Source organism: Oryza glaberrima, chromosome 1, assembly GCF_000147395.1.
Source record: "Oryza glaberrima chromosome 1, OglaRS2, whole genome shotgun sequence".
Classification (NCBI taxonomy): domain Eukaryota; kingdom Viridiplantae; phylum Streptophyta; class Magnoliopsida; order Poales; family Poaceae; genus Oryza; species Oryza glaberrima.
The window spans coordinates 38,614,033-38,625,538 of record NC_068326.1 but is presented as its reverse complement, the minus strand read 5'-3'; the positions used below and the strand labels follow the sequence as shown (position 1 = coordinate 38,625,538).

The window sequence follows — 11,506 nt, the reverse complement described above, 5'->3', positions numbered from 1 at the left end:
CATGCGAATGCGCAGGTATGAGTGTATGACCGCCCCAAGTCTTGGCCACTCCAGGGACATGAAAAATGAGCAGTTTCAATTCGCTTGGACTCGCTGAAAAGTAACGAGCTTTTGTTAAGCTTTGCTCGAATTCAGGCGCATCAGAACAAAAGCGTTTCAGACCAGAGACACACGACTGTTCAAAGTTAAATTTTTTTCTTCAGCGAATCGACTGTTCAAAGTTGAGAGTCCAAGCGGTCCTTCAAGCACAGTTCCAGTTGATTTCTGGAAACAAGAAAGGTAGCCATTGTTGTGTTCCAGTCTTCAACAAAGGTAGCCCAGGAAAGTAGTCGAAATGTGAGATAGGGGCGTGTTTAGACCTAGGTATGTAAAGTTTTAGCGTGTTACATCAGGTATTATATAGGGTGTCGTATAGTATATTCGGGTACTAATTAAAAAAAAACTAATTACAGAATCCATCAGTAAGCCACGAGACGAATTTATTAAGCCTAATTAATCTGTCATTAGCAATGTTTATTGTAGCACCACATTGTCAAATCATGGAGCAATTAGGTTTAAAAGATTCGTTCCGCAAATTAGTCGCAATCTGTGTAATTAGTTTTTTTAAACCTATATTTAATACTTTATATATATGTGTTCAAACGTTCGATTTTATAAAGTAAAATTTTTTTGTGGTAAGTAAACATGGCATATAGATGACACTGACTGCTGCATTGTTTCCGTTGCTTACGATACTCTCAACCACCAGGAAGCGATGGTGTGTTTCTTACTACTATATCCACATGATGGGTACGCCGCGTGTTACCAGTCAGGGGCAGATCGAGATCGAGGAGGAGGACAGTGTCAACGCGAAGAAGGGTGAGGAGGTTTGGGTTGGGCGGCGCGGTGAGAAACGGGGTGGAGGTCGTGCAGGCACGGCTTCGGCTTTCTGACTTTGGGCGGTTGGCAGCAGAAAAGAAGAAAACGCCGCATTTGGTGTGGTGTTGGTGGTCAGCCGCGCGCGCGAGACGCGTCCGTTGAAGCGCCCCTCCAAAGAAGAACGCAGCCGTTGCAGCCAGCAAAGTCAGCCGATCGCGCGAGCCCAACACACATGTACGATCGCGCTCGCGCACGGGGAGACCGGAGACTGCGGAAAATGCGTTGCGATCGGAGATGGGACCGAATCGGGCGGATCGACTCGCGGAGGCGCGCGCGCACGCGGCGCGGCGGCTCGATCTGGCCGGGCGGGGGTAGGTTGTTGGTGGTTCCGCTCCGATAGACCTGCGTACGTCTCGCGTGCACGCGACAAGTCCCCATGCTCGTCAAGCGCAGCAGATTTTGCGGTCACGAGGACTAGCATGCGGGCGTTTCTCTTCCACCGGCAGGCGCAACCGCACCCAACCCCCACCGGCCGGCACAACCCAACCCCAGCCACGTTTTTCGCCCGCTAGATTATTATTACCAACAGACATGGCGACAATACCCCCATCTTTTTCACAACTATATACTATACTATATACTCCCTCCGTATTTTAATGTATGACATCGTTGACTTTTCAACTAACGTTTGACCATTCGTTTTATTCAAAATTTTTGTGCAAATATGAAAATATTTATGTCATGCTTAAAAACATTTGATGACGAATCAAGTTATAATAAAATAAATAATAATTGCATAAATTTTTTGAATAAGACGAATAGTTAAAAGTTGGACAAAAAGTCAACGGCATCATACATTAAAATATGGAGGGAGTATTACTTACGCAACATAGAAGTGATTGACAAGAGGTGTACTTTACAGGGCATTAGCAGGATTATGTGATTTCAACTCTAAGGTACCATTTTCAAACCCAACACACTTACAATTTTTCGAGGAACGTCTCTTTCTCCAAATCTCATATTTTTAAAGTAACTGACAAAAATATTTAGAGTAAGAATCATACTAATACGGTACATGCACGCACGCTACGTGGTGGAGAATCAGATTCGGTGCAGACTTGTCAGTTGTATATGATCAACACTAGCCTCGTCGTCGGTCGTTCTACATCCGTTCCAAACCTACCAATTCAGCAGTGAAGCGCTCAAGACCGGAAGAGGACTGGTCGTCGACTGGACGAGGTTGGTCAGCTGGTGGTGGTACCATCGCCAGGTTAGGTGCTGGTTGGCTTCGCCTCACCTCACCTGTTCTGTTCACCAAGTATTTCCGGTCCATCTTGGAGCTCATGGAAAATAACACTGTCAATGGATAATAGTAGATTTAGGTCCGTCCAAGGACTGACAATGACCAATAATAACAGATCCATTGTATTGTCGTTACTTGCCACCTGCCAATGGATTAGACATGGGGAAAAAGGCCCTCATCAGTATTAGAAATACTAGAATTACTGCATATCGATTTCCCTAACCACGTAGTGCTTACAACACTACAGTGAGTTGGTGTGTGATCAGCTTAAGATTGAATCATCCTACTTATTTGTGAGCAACTTGCTGGTGCACTAGCTATCTTGTGTTAGTAACTAGTAGTACGTAGTACACTAAACATTCACTGGTTCAACCAATACAGAGAAATGCCTTTGTTTGACTATATTCATATTCAGAGGGTCGTAACTGTTTACTGGCTGGCATAGCACGAGCTCTAACCAATAACCACTCTGACCGTTCACAACGGTCAAGAACACAAGTAATCTGTGTCAACTAAAGTTTAAAGGGAGGAGACCAAAACAGAGACATTTTCTTTTCTTTTAGAAAAACCGAGTTGGTCCAGAAGGGTGAGGTGGTAAGCTTTTTAGTCAGAACTTACACCTTACATTTTTACAACTATTATTTTTAACTCAGTTTTGTAGAACAAATCTTCAATTCAAACTGCCGAGCTGATATGATAAAATCGAAAATGACCCTGCCCAATGTGGAGCAAATCAAAGAGGGAAACAGCTTGTTTGTAGTCAGTGTATAACTACAAAAGAAAGTATAATAAATTGCTTGTGTAATTTTCATATGATTAAATTTTTAAAAAGCATATAATCATTAGTCGTTTTGACCAGCAAGTGAATATCAGCATCCATGAACCTACATGTTCAACCAAATCAACAATTCAACGCACAAGTGAACCATTAACAAGACAAAAACATACCTTGAACCTTTGAGCACCTCACGTAAGCATTGTTGCACTTGTAGACAGAATAATAAGACAGTGTTGTAGCTGCAATCCCACATTCTAAAGGCTACTAAACTCCTCAGCTTCAAACATAGATTTTAGGAAAGATGTGTAGAGAATTGATGAACTTAAATAGGGCTGCCTTTTGGTGAAGAAAGCTTTGGGTGAGGATGCTACACTAGTATCTAGCTCCGGCCTTAAGGATGCTATACGAGTTTCTGATGCTTTAAAAGATGGAAATAGCAATAAGGGACTGTTTTCATCATCCCATTTAAGATTGTCCCACCATGTTTTCTCCCCCATGACACTCTTTAATTTGACAATTGCATGCCCAAAAGGCAGCCTTCTCAGCTTTGGACAAGCAAACACATCAAAGTATTCCAAAGAAGGAAGGTCTAGGCTAAAGTTACAGAAGTTTTCCAAGCTTGGCAACGAATTCAATTGCAAAATTCTCAGTCGTTGAAATCCCTGGATTGGCATTTCATCTTGTACTTCAGTATTGATTTTATTCTTTATATGGACTAGCTGTTTCATTTTATTGCAGAAAGACACATCCAATTGCTCCAGGTGCGGTAGTTTCAGAATGCAGGACATGTCCATCAGTTGATGGGCTTTCCCTACATAAAGGACACGAAGGTTCTGAATATGCCCCATACTAATCTTCTCAAGTCTTGGAAGATCCCAAAAGGTGAGAAACTCTAGCCTCGGAAGATGATCTCCATAACACTGTGGCTTGTTTGTGACAGAGAACTCCTTTAATTCTGAACAGTCCGTTATATTAAGAACAAGGACACTATCTGGTATAGTGAGCGCAAGAGATGTCTCGCCACTCAATTTATATAGACCAAGCAATCTCATGTGACTTCCATGAATATCAAGAAGCTTCTTCAAGGTACTCACTTTCTTGATTGTTATTCCCAGAGCTTTTAGTTCTCTAGTTAAGCAAGATAACTCTTCTATTCTAAACTCATCATAATCCATGTGACTTCTTGAATGAAACCCCTCTTCACAGCCAGCATATCTGCTACCATATAAGTCCAACACTTGTAGCTTTGATAAATTTGGAATAACACCATAGGGTATCTTCTCCAAGAAATCCATGTAGCTCAAATTTAGGTACTTCAACTTTGTTAATTGGCCAATCGCCACAGGCAATGATTTAATGAGTGTTTGGTTCAGTTTGAGACATTGGAGTTCAACTAATGCGCCGATTTCTTCTGGAAGTTCTTTGATGGGAATCCAAGACAAGTCCAAGTATGTAACAGACGATAAGCATTTAAAAAGAGAAGGTGGGATCACATTCAACCAAAAGTTCTGCTGCAGTGACAGATATTGGAGATTGTAACAGCTGATGGCATGAGGAAGTTCACTGATATAATTGCACATGAGCGATATCTTTCTGGCTGACCTCCATTTCTCAATATCCCTGCTACCAATGTTATGAATTCCAACCCCTGCCTGAACAATCCAGTTCATGCTTTGGTCAACACAGCCAGAAGATATTGACAGTGCCATATCTCGGATAATGTCATGTATTCTCACCTCCCTATCTTCCAAGTAGCCAGCCTCCAATAAGCAAGCATTTTTCAAGTACTCAATGATGGAGTGGCCCTTGTCATATGCTTCCTCTATAGTATCATACTCTATCAAACCCATCCCCATCCAACAGTCTATCAGTGCAACTTTCCAGATTGAGTAGCCTTCAGGCCACAGAGAACAGCATAAGAAACATTCTTTGATCTGTTTATCCTGCAGATAATCATAGCTTAATTTTAGCCTAGTGTATATGTGACTAGTATTTCCCATATTTGGGATCTCATGAATGCGGGACTTCTTCAGATATGACAGTGCAAGTGCCCATTCATGACGAGTCCTCTTTGTGGACATTGCACGACCAAGAGTTGCAAGAGCAAGGGGCAAACCCCCACATTCTTCTGCAACTTCCTTTGCTAGGCTTTCAATCCTAACATCTGAATTAATAACTTCTTCTGTTGCTTTTTCTTTGAATAATCGCCAAGCTTTCTCTTGGTCCAAGCATTCCATGAAGATCGTCTTGTGAGCTCCCATATGTCCACAAACACTCTCAGAACGTGTTGCCAGAACTACTTTCTGCTTATTTAGGCCATTAGGATATGGAATGCCAGCTTCAGCTAGATCCAAATAACCCCATAAATCATCTATCAGAAGTAAGAATTTCTTTCTCCTTAAAAAACTTAACAAAAATGAAGCCCGTATATTAATGCTACAGCCTGGTTTCAGGAACAGCCCGATCCTTTCAGCAATATCTGCTTGAAGCTGACCTATTCCACTGGCTGTAGATGCCACGACATAAACAACAAGGTCAAATCCATAATTTTCTTTGGTAACACCTAAGAAGTGATTGTTGATTTTTCTGAGCAAGGTGGTCTTACCAACTCCTCCCATTCCCCATATCCCTAAAATTCCAACATTGTCATCTTTGAGGTACTGCAGAACTTCTTTCAAATTGCACTCTGTTTCTTCAGTTGAAGGTATGGTGGGCACTTCTTGCACGAAATATGGTGGTACCTCAAATGATACCTCTTTGAATGCACCTTTTTCATGCAACATTTCAGCTTCCTTAAGTTTCTTCGCAGCCTGCATGCCAATTTCGTACTTTGACCAATAACTGAATGATTGCTTTCTCTTCCTCTGCACATTTTTTATCTCATTCACCTCAGTTTCCATCGCTGCTACCTTCTGTAGCCATTCTGTAACTTCAGGATTACATGTTTCTTGCTTCCCCTCAGAGATCCTAAGCCGGATTTGGATTTCATTTTTCCTAACTTCTAGGTTTTTGATAGTGTTGTCCAGCTTTCCAATATTTTCTTCCATCTCTATTAGATATCTGAGGCGTGCGACCAAAGGATTCCATAAGTGGGATGCCAAAGTACTAGATATGGAATCAATCAGCATTGGAACATACATGTGTAACAGGAAAATGAGGTGACAAATAGGGCAATGTTTTGAACCAGCTGTTGCTTCTTCAATTAACAACAAGACAAAGGATGTCGGAATTGGGAGCTGAACTGCATATGAGAAAGTGCAATTTGTAAGAAGTGTGTGAATATGCATGTCTTTATGCCTGTACTTTCTACCATGTACACATAATTTGAACATGCATGTAAAGCATAATACATGGCGTACTCATTTTTTTTCTCCCTGTAGCAAAGCACTAAAATGCTGTTTCTTATTTCTGATATATGTGGTTCAACCCAGACGACAAATCAAAGTTAAAGATTTATATGATGAATATTTTATTGAAGCTATGAAACTATTTTAGGATGAAATCCTACAAAAACAGGAAGAAGATCATTATAGTCATCATGTCATCAGTACTTACAGTCACGGATAGAAGGTCTCGACACGGCAAGGAGAGGATGATGAATTAGGCCACTAGAGGAGATCCAAGCACACCGTGGTCATCAGAGATTTCGCATCGTGAGCAGCCCCAGCTCGAGCTGCAAGAGGAGAAATTTCAGGAAACAGGGAGAGAGAGAGAGAGAGGCGGACACTGTGCAGGAAGAAAACCACAAAATGGTTGCGTGATTTAGTTGTGATTCGGAGGGGGAACTTCACTGGGAATTGCAGAGACACGGCGACATTCCCAGCAGGATCTTCAGTCGAAATTCCCAGCGTTGACTTGGCGGAAAACTGCCCCCTGCTACCTGCTTGCCGCTGACCTACTTTGCCTCGGCAATGACGAGCTGCAACGACCACCCCGATTTCGCCAACGGCGACTTCGCGAGGCTTCCGAACGGCCATCAGATCTCATTCGGCGCCAGCAGGTCCGGCAACGCGGCAACGCCTCCGACGTGGTTGGCGATGGCGCTGAGGACTGCTCGCGTGCTAACCCTAGACGGCGGAAGCACCGTGATTCCCTCAGCCGGCACCCGTCGACCGTCGGGGCCGTGGCTGGCGCCGCCGCGACGGCGAGTCGACGACCATAGGTGGCAAAATGGGCCATGCTGGCACGGCCCGAGGAACGGATGAATCGAGGAAGCCACGAGCTCAGGGCGGAGGAAGCGGTGGTGGTGGTGGTGTGGTGGCGGCGGCGGCGGCGCTCGTCGACTTAGGTCTACAATGGCGGCACGGTGGTGCGGCCAGCCCCATCCACGAGCATAGTAGTCGTCGTCGAGCACATCTGACACTCGCCGACGGTGGCCCAACCATCTCCAACGCCCTATCTATGATCCACGGCCGACCAGTCCACCACCATCATGAACAGTCCATATATTTATGGCCCAACATATATATGCTGTTAGTTGGCCCAACAAATATAATCTCCATGCTTTTTTTCTAAAAAAGAAAGAAGGGTATTTTTTATCTGGCCTGTACAATAGGGTACTTAGCCCTGCAAATAACCCAATCTAAAATTCGCTCCTATGGAGATAGGGTACTTAGCCCTGCAAATAACCCAATCTAAAATTCGCTCCTATGGAGATTTGAACTTAGGATCTTGGGATACTACTCAGGGCACTGCAACCACCAGGCTACAACACCGCAAATAATCTCCATGTCTTATATTTTTGTTTTTAAGATGCCATCTCATTTCTTATATATCATCTAAATATATCAGTTGATTAATGAAATTGACAAAGGCATAGATAACCTTTAAAAAGGAAAAGGGGCATACGAAGACCTCATCAACATCTCCTAGAAGATTAGCATGGCGTCAAGCTATGGTTTCGCACCAAACCAAATACTCAGACCTCAAGGAGTATTTTTTTCACGAATGCGTAAAAGAAATGTATGTTAATATATTAGAAGAAAGCAGACTTTCGGTTACACAACACAATGAACACAAAGGCCATCGCCGAAGGACAGATAACAAGAAGTAGCAAATTGACATACTTCGTCGAGTTAAAATGGGCCCTCACCCTATCCCAAATGTCCTATTAACGGCTGAGTTCTTTTCTCCATAGTTGTTAAGACCGGACCGGACCGGCGGTCGGACTGGAAAAAACCGGAACCGGAGCCTCTGCCGGTCCGGTCCAGTTAAAAGACCGGATATGCAATCAAACTGATATAAACCGGTCAGACTAGCCGGTTTTCAAGAAAAACCGCTATAAAACCGGAGAGCCGGATATGCAATCAAATCAGTCAGACCGGCCGGTTTTCAGGAAAAACCGCTATAACCGGAGAGAAAACCGTGGTTGAACCGGCCTCGGGCTGCTATGTGCGGGAGTACGTGCATGCAAGGAAGGAAAATAGGAGGGGTTCAAACTCTGGTCTCCAGGGATGCAGACAAGGGAACCTACCACCAGGCTACGCTCTTCCTCATGATTGAATGTAATTAGTTGTATATTTATTGGGTTATTGAGCCGCTTTGGACCAGTGGTCCGATCGGTCAGACCAATAAACCAGTGAACCGATGGTCTCACCGGTTCGATTTCCAGTCCGGTCTTAATAACTATGCTTTTCTCTGGGTTCCCAACCCCTATATGTTGTTTTCCGCGCGCACATTTTTCAAACTGCTAAACGGTGCGTTTCTTGCAAAAAGTTTCTATACAAAAGTTGCTTAAAAAAATCATATTGATCCTATTTTTTAGACTAGAATATGAAAATTCACTTTTTCCAATTTCTAAAAGAGCAATAAAGTCTAGCTTCCACTCCTTGGAGTCTCTTAAAGGAATCTAAATTTACTCTTAAAGGAATCTAAATTTAGCAAGTCACCTAGACCTCTAATATTCTAAAAAAAATTCTTTCATAACATACTTTTCTTATTTTTCAAGATCACTTTCACTTTTTGTCCCTTCTTTTTAAGGATGACTTGGACTTTTAAACCTTGAAACCTTTTTGAAGTCACAACTTAGGTGATCGAGTTCTTCGTCCATAACTTCGTCCACTAAGCCACCACATAAGTGACCAAGGACTAAGTTATCCACCATCTCATCCTCCTCTGACTCAAGTTCTCCTTCTAAATTTCCAACTAAATGCAACATAATTTCTAAGTCCAGTCTCTTCAACATTTTTCAAACTAGCTACTAAACCTAAAATTTCAGCACTAAAGCTCGCAAGATTAATACCTATTATAACCTTAATTTAATTGACAAAACATCTTTATTTGCTGTTTGTTTCTATAGAACAAGATACCTGGCTTCTAGAGCTCGTTTCAGTCCTCTAGCCATGAGCCTTCTGGTCGTGATCATGTTAAGGTACTGATGCCCCGCGCTTTTATGCAATATATTAAATTTTGTTTAAATGATGGAATCATTTGGATTGAAATATTATGAAATGATTTGAGAACGATGATTTAAGAGTACTAATTAATATACTATATTTCAATCTTTACCGTTAAATGATATTTTGTTTCGGTTTGGTTTTAATGTTTTATGTATGTATGTAGGCTTTTTATGAGCTAGCTACGCGCTGGTAGGGCACCACAGTTTTGTTGTCATTGGTTGCTGGAGTCTTCACTGTTGGCTCGTTTGTTGCCAATAATCTAAAGGATGAAATTAGGGCTGATGTTATAAAGCACGTGACCTAAAGATGGAAGTTGAGATGGCTAAGTTTGAAATCTTCATGTCGAAAGCAATGGAAGTGCATTACCAGTTTCAAGAGCATGTTAACTCACTGTTCATGCACCTAAACATCCTCGATATACTATTCTTTTCTTATGTTTCTTTATCTTTTCTCACTAATTTACATTACATTTCTATTATTCACATGTTGTTGATTTTCTGGTTTAGGCTATTGACAGGGCTAATTCGCGCGACCTATCCGCTCCAACAAGTCTCGCGTTGCCTGGACCGATACTCTTTTTTATTTTTCTATTTTTGTTCAACTTTATGATATGGAACTGCATTTAGTATACTGATTTTGAGATGATGTTTCAAATGAGTGATTTGTCTAACAACTATCTTGCTAGTTACCAGACCAAGGTGTTGTTCATGTAATATTCCTACATTCCTGTTTTTATTCATTCCTTATGTTCTTGTGATGTGTTTTCTGATGAAATTGAAGAATGGTTCTATAGAAAAATGGTCTTGTGATCACTAACAAAGAATCTTCTCTTGTTGATGCAACCAGAGCACATTATGAATTTGAGTAGAAAGTGAACTTTTATCACTCTTATTTTTATGCAGTTAAACTGTTTGTGCAGTTGAGCGTGTTGAACGATAATGTTCATTTCCTCTGTTCCTAAGATGATGAATATATTTGTTCATTTCTTCTATTTCTAATATTTCTGATTGTGATTGAACTTATTGTTTATTTACTATGTTCTTAAATTTTTTTTATTTTTACATGTTACCTTTGTGCTTCAGTTACCTACTGAACCGTCTACTCCAATCAAACAATGATCCCACACGCTAATTATAAACTAACCAAGAATAATTCTCACGAAGTAAATATTAATTAGTCGAGAAAGATATTTCTATTAAATTAGAGTAATTAACAAAGTATAAGAAGTAAGAGAGGATTATCGACAACTCCGGAATTCCTCCAACTTCTTTTACTCTACTCTCTCTCTAATTCTAGTATACAATAAAGTATAATAGAGCCTCTTATAATTCAGCTCAACCTTTGATGTGTGTGAGAATGAGGGAAGAGAGGGGTATTTATAGGCCTAGAGGTGCCTTGGCAGTGTGGAGATGCTCAAGGCATCCAATGAGCATATTCCCTCTTGCTTCACCTCCTTGTGCCAAGTGTCCTATAACGGTTTCTTTAGGTAGAAATGGTCACAACCGTCATAGGATGAGGATAACTGTCAGCTGGTGAAATATTGGGTTGTTTGGGCTAGTTGCTAGTTCGGCCAAACCCTGGCTGGCCCATCCAACCCAGCTCCTTCTCTGGTGTTCTGACAAGTGGGTTTCACTATATGTTCTATTGAAGTTTGGCTCAAGATAGAAGTATCTTATTGGGTTTATGGGATCAAAACTCCATAAGTTTGGATATGAGTTTGATTCTTCTCCTTCTTCATGTATATTTCCTCTCAACTTTGGCAGTTTGTCATCTGCATCCAAATATACACCAACACCCGTGGAAATTGTTAGAAATGAATCCTACCACTATGTTGGATGTTTTATATTTACGGTTTTATGCAGGTATTGACGGCGTTAATTCGTTACTTAACAGCCGTCAACATCCTTGTCGCCCCGCGAGAACCAATTACCTGAAACAATTTATGTTATCTGATGTTAAAACATGTTTTAATGATTAACATGCTGCTTCAAATGTCTTTTCTACTGCTTTTGATTTCTCAGTTATGTTTTCTACTGCTTTTCTTGTGCTACTAGAATTTCCCTAATGTCCATGTAAGAAATCTTTTATTGGTGTGCCTGAACACAGATCCGTTGACTGTCTTTATTGTTGCACTTTAAATGCAGCAATTGCATTATCTGAAAGATAGAA

At 41.4% G+C, this 11,506-nt stretch overlaps 1 protein-coding gene across 2 annotated transcripts; it reads right to left on the bottom strand.

Annotated features, from left to right (window-relative positions):
- Positions 1-1,687: 1,687 nt before the first annotated feature.
- Positions 1,688-7,471, bottom strand: LOC127772239 (probable disease resistance protein At1g61300). 2 transcript variants are annotated; one of them, XM_052298253.1, is made up of 4 exons: positions 6,731-7,471; positions 6,495-6,612; positions 3,110-6,180; positions 1,688-2,303 (listed from the first exon to the last, which is right to left on the bottom strand). In XM_052298253.1, exon 3 carries the CDS (start codon positions 6,077-6,079, stop codon positions 3,194-3,196), a length of 2,886 nt encoding a protein of 961 aa, XP_052154213.1. In that variant the 5' UTR covers positions 6,080-6,180; positions 6,495-6,612; positions 6,731-7,471; the 3' UTR covers positions 1,688-2,303; positions 3,110-3,193. The 2 variants fall into 2 exon arrangements, with proteins under 2 accessions (XP_052154213.1, XP_052154219.1); XM_052298259.1 differs by having other exon boundaries at positions 6,495-7,471.
- Between the last annotated feature and the right edge of the window lie 4,035 nt (positions 7,472-11,506).